Source organism: Ziziphus jujuba, chromosome 12 (assembly GCF_031755915.1).
Source record: "Ziziphus jujuba cultivar Dongzao chromosome 12, ASM3175591v1".
In the NCBI taxonomy this organism is placed as follows: domain Eukaryota; kingdom Viridiplantae; phylum Streptophyta; class Magnoliopsida; order Rosales; family Rhamnaceae; genus Ziziphus; species Ziziphus jujuba.
The window spans coordinates 2045089-2050067 of NC_083390.1; the positions used below are offsets into that span (position 1 = coordinate 2045089).

Here is a 4979-nt window from a genome sequence, read left to right on the forward strand (position 1 = left end):
GGGACGCAATAGCTCTTCAAGTATTTCTCTGACATGTTTTGAGTCATTAGAATAGCCTTTCCAAGACAAACACAATGCTTCAAGATAGTTCTTGTCAGCCAACTTGGCTTCTGATGGATCCTTGGCACTTGCAACATTCTCTCAATTCTTAAGTGAAAGTTCTCCATGGAGATCTGAAAGTTCTCTCAATTCTCGTATTTTGGCCCGTTATCTTTTCCCACAATGGAAGTACTCAACACTTGGAGATTTGTCCATTTACTTATTTGACTTGGCATCTCCATAACCTTCCACTTTGACTGATGTCAAAATGGATGATGCATATCTTTAGAAAACTCAATGAGGTAATTACACCGAGAAAAATTTAATCCTTGAAGATTGTATAACATACTCACAGATTCTGGCAAACATTTGATTGAAGTTCTAGAGAGGTCAAGGAAGCAAAGAAGCTTTAGTTCACCAATCAATTTAGACGATTGCTTCAAATTTTCACAAGCAAGCAATGATAATACTCTCAAACACCTCAACTTCAATATAATATTATTCACTAATTAATTAGTTAAGTTGCAAAATGAATATTCAGACAATGGTAAAAACGTATGCAAGCAAGTTGCATCAGAATAGAATTAAACCTCTTCAAGGAAACAGACGTTGAAACAACTAGGTGACGCACCTTCATCATATCTTCCTTGTAGTTGCCCTCTTCAAATGTAAAACAATATTCCCTGGATACATATTTGGCTAACTCATGAACAAGATTATGCATGACAAAGCAAGAATCTTTTGCACTATTCAATCTTTAAAAAAATGACCTAGACACCAACTCATTAAAACATTCATCTCTTCTATCATCCATTCTCTTATTTCTCCTTGCTTGTTGCAGAAGATTTTCTTTCATCCATAATAAGACCATTTGCTGCCTTTAGGCGTGAAGGAAGACAATGTAACTTAACCTCAAAGCTGGTAGAATATTGCTCGTATTATCTGAAAAATCCCGAATCTCATTCACTGATATTCTTTTCCATTTACAACATCTAGTCTATAGCACAAGAGGCCTCCAAGTGTTTCCACGGCTAACCGGCTGAGGGCAAGCCCTTGCACTTTTCAAAAACTCTTCTACTAATTGTTACCAAGTCTGGATATGCATTTAAATCTTCGTTGTCAAATGCATGCTTGTAAAACAGTTGCCAACAATCTTCATCTCTTAAGTGCTCAAGACAATATATTGGAGCAGTGCGCATGATATTTACGACAGTTTCATTGCGTGTTGTCACAAGAACCATGCTTCCTTGATCCCCATGTTTAAAAGGTCTACTCATGTTCTCCGAATTGACATAATTTTCATTCCACATACCTTCTAGAACAATCAAGAATTTCCTTTCCGTCAACCTCTCTTTTGACGTAGTTTGAAGTGAATCTAAATCTGTATTATCATAAGAATGATAGAGGGTTTAGTCACTGCACAAAGGATTGTTTTTGTTACCTTATAAATATCAAAGTTATCAGAAACACAAACACATGATTTAAGCTTAAATTGCTTGTCAACTTTGTCATCATTGTACACTGATTCAGGAACGGAGGTTTTGCCAACACCACCCATACCTACTATTGGAATAACTGACACCTTATTGCTACCTTCAGCCGTTCTTCAAAAAATTTCAACCTTTCAAGAACCAGCTCCAGCTTGTTCTTCACATCTCGTTCGCTATTCATATTGAAAGAAGTGGAAATGAAGTTAAGTAACTTACTCGATTTTGTTCCTGATCCAAGTTCCATCTTGGATTGCAAAGCATGAGTTGCAGTCTCATCCAGGATATCAAGCATCTACAAGCTCGTCCAGCCACTGCTTGACATTTGGATTTGTGATTTGCTTCTCCTCTGCATCATCAAGCACGGCATCAACAGCCGATAGAACGGTCTTCAAATTGTTGATGAGCTGATCACTGAGTTTGTTTCCTCGCAGGCAGTCCACCACATCACCACAAGCCAGCCTATCAAACAGAATATCAAAGATAGCAGAAGGAAGACATTTACCTGCCAATTCCGCAGCCATGTTTGTCTTCAGAATGAATGTGCACAGCAGGGAGAGATTGAAAACACAAAGCAAATGGCAATGCAGAGAGAAAACCAGTAGCATTTGATTTGCTATTACAACTCAATGGATTGATTTGTTTTTTTCTTAGTTTTTGTGTCTTATCATACTACAGATGGGCAGTTGGGTTTCGTAAGTCAACGATTTGGATGGTCATCGTGGTGTACCTCAACTATTTGAAACACAACTATTAGGAGGAAAATTTCAACTTGTATTAGTTTATCGATTGAAAAACAAAGTTTTTAATTTGTGTTTTGTGTTTGACATTCTTCAACCATGATATACAGAGAAACATGGAATTCACTAGCAAGTTACAAAACCGGGATTCATCTAAGAATATCAAACACAGAAACCAAGGAGAAAATGAAACCTTACCATACTAAGGGCTATTGGATTTAGTGGATGAACTTCAGCTATCTGCGTCGTTGCCATCAAAGGGGTTGATAGAATTTGAGGTCACTGTTAGTGTAGAAGTGGCTGAGAAGTCGGATGAAAATTAGAGATCCTCAACTCTGGCCTTCCAGCTTCCTTCACAGTGACAGTAACAGAATCCAACATCATTCCAACTTGGAAGGACAAAAACACCTGCGGCCTCGGACATTGCAGGTATCGGCCTCGGACTATTTTTTTCTTTATTTTTTTTGGAATAATATCATGCCAAATCCCTAAACTATACGCATTGAATAAGTTAAGTCCCTAAACTATTTTCAGCAAAAGAATCAGTTAAGTCCAAAGTATTTTCCGTGACAATTTAATCCCTAAACCCATTCAAACTGTCAAACTGTTCGCCGCAAGGACAAAATTAACTTTTCATCCAATTGATTAGCAGAAGATGCACGTGAAAGTCAGGTGGCCCTCGACAAGGGTATTGAAGGTCATTTGCATCCATCATTCTCACGCTCCTTCAAATCACTAAACTCTGCAACGCTAATGCATTCAAGGCACTCGACAAAGTAAGGGACTGGAAGTTAGATTAAGTTAGATTGGGATGTTAGGAAGCCAACAAGTTGGCAGATTCTATGGCTAAATTTTCTTTCAATTTACAAAAAAGATTTGTTCTTTGACGCCTGTCTTGTAATTAAGCTTCCTCAAGGGATCTTGAATATTTTGACAGCTGAGGAGGCAGAGGCTTTGGCTTCCTTGTAATCCCCGCTTGGGGTAGTCTTGGTTGCTTGATGCAATTATTTTTACCCCAAAAAAAAGGCCCTCTTCAAGATCTTTTACAGAACTGTGAACTAATACTAGTACTTATTCTGTTGGCATTTAAGAAGGAAAACAGAGTAAGAGTTGAAAATGTATCCAGCATAACCTTCCTCACTGCAATTTTTCATAAAGAGGGGAAAATGAAAGATAATTAAAAAATTCCATTTTCTTGGGATAAAAAACTCAAATATCAGTGGATAAGATCGTTACTTGTGCAAAACCCTATTCTCAGAAGTCATGGAAGTGGATAAGATCAAAATTTCTACCAGTGTTGCAGAGGTTTTAGGAGATTTGAAGGAACGTGAAAATCATAAGCGCAAATGACCTTCAATATCCTTATTGAATTGACCACCTGACCTTTTGTAGATATTTGATGGAATTTGATTGAATTTTAATTTTGTCCTTCCCGTGTACAGTACAGTTTTAATTATTTTAGGAACTTAACTGTCATAAAAAAAAATAATTAAAAAAAATAATTTAGAGACCTAATTAATATAATTTATATAGTTTAAGGATTTTATAAATACGGAAATTCAAAAAGAAGGGTGCATGAATCTTGTAAATGGTCTCACATTTGTTTTAAAAAATAAATAAATAAAAATTTTAACAAGTAAAAATTGAAACTCAGTCCCCTTTTAGTTAACAGAATGATGCTTTCAAATTTCCTTTAAAATAAGAGAATCCAACAGAATACAAGCTCAAATTAAATGATGGACTTGGAGGAAAAAGTTAAAACATGATTAAATATTCTTAGTGCAAATACCTTCAAGTTTTTGGCATTTTTCGAAACATATATGTTATTATTTTTCCTCGTTTGTTTGTGTGAGAGTAAATTTTTTAATTAACTAAAACGTGACCAATACTGTTTTCTTTCGCACTCACTATATATATGAAAAACAATTCATAAAAAGTCGTGCTTCTGTTGGTCCAATCCTTGTTATGTTAAACATTATTTTATATCATTTAATTATTGAAATGGATTCTCAAATCTGACTTTAAAAAATTAGATTTTTTAACCTCATACAATAGGGTAAGATGTGACATGCATTCTGCATCTGTAAGTCCTAATGATTAATACCTTTCTTGGTTATGAAACGTAAATAAGCCCCAAAAAAAAATTTATATATATATATATATATCATATACACTGCTTTTACAATTCTTGTATATGCTTACATACCAATACAAAAATTACCGATCCAAAAACGTTTAAGAGATGGAAGGAGGTTCGGCATTTGCTCGGGAAGCTTCTTTAGTTTCTTGCAACCGTGAAGTACAAGAATACTAAGACTGGGGGCATGCCATCTGTCATTGGGAAAAGATGTGAAATTGGTGCATTCCACGATGCAAAGATAAGATAGAGATTTTAGGCTGTGATGTTGGCCTGATGAGACTGAGAGAGACTCTAGTTTTCCATACTCTTGAAGACGGAGAATATCAAGGTGGGGAAACAAATCCAGAGGAAAGGATACGAGCGAACCACCACAACTTCTTATGAGTTTCGAGGGATGGTAGCTGTCCAAGTGGTGGCAAGCTGTTGCAACACTTGCAATTCTCAAGTCTCACAAACAATATATCGGAGAACGTATGATCCCCTAACCAATTTGGGAAAGATGTACCTCCATATCCATTGACAGTAAGCCTTTTCAAGTTTGTATGACATAATAGATTGTCGAGTACATCTCTG

At 36.1% G+C, this 4979-nt stretch overlaps 2 protein-coding genes across 3 annotated transcripts in view; both read right to left on the minus strand.

The window, feature by feature from the left end:
• LOC132800324 (putative disease resistance RPP13-like protein 1) overlaps nt 1–4979 on the minus strand; it is a 54729-nt gene that overhangs the window by 13485 nt on the left and 36265 nt on the right. The gene's annotated exons all lie outside the window — the stretch shown is intronic.
• On the minus strand, nt 507–3630 carry LOC132800119 (putative disease resistance RPP13-like protein 1). Of its 2 annotated transcripts, none has more exons than XM_060813107.1 (3): nt 2465–3630; nt 1746–1988; nt 507–1420 (listed from the first exon to the last, which is right to left on the minus strand). In XM_060813107.1, exons 2-3 carry the CDS (start codon nt 1819–1821, stop codon nt 1071–1073), a joined length of 426 nt encoding a protein of 141 aa, XP_060669090.1. In that variant the 5' UTR covers nt 1822–1988; nt 2465–3630; the 3' UTR covers nt 507–1070. The 2 variants fall into 2 exon arrangements, with proteins under 2 accessions (XP_060669090.1, XP_060669089.1); XM_060813106.1 differs by having other exon boundaries at nt 1746–2031.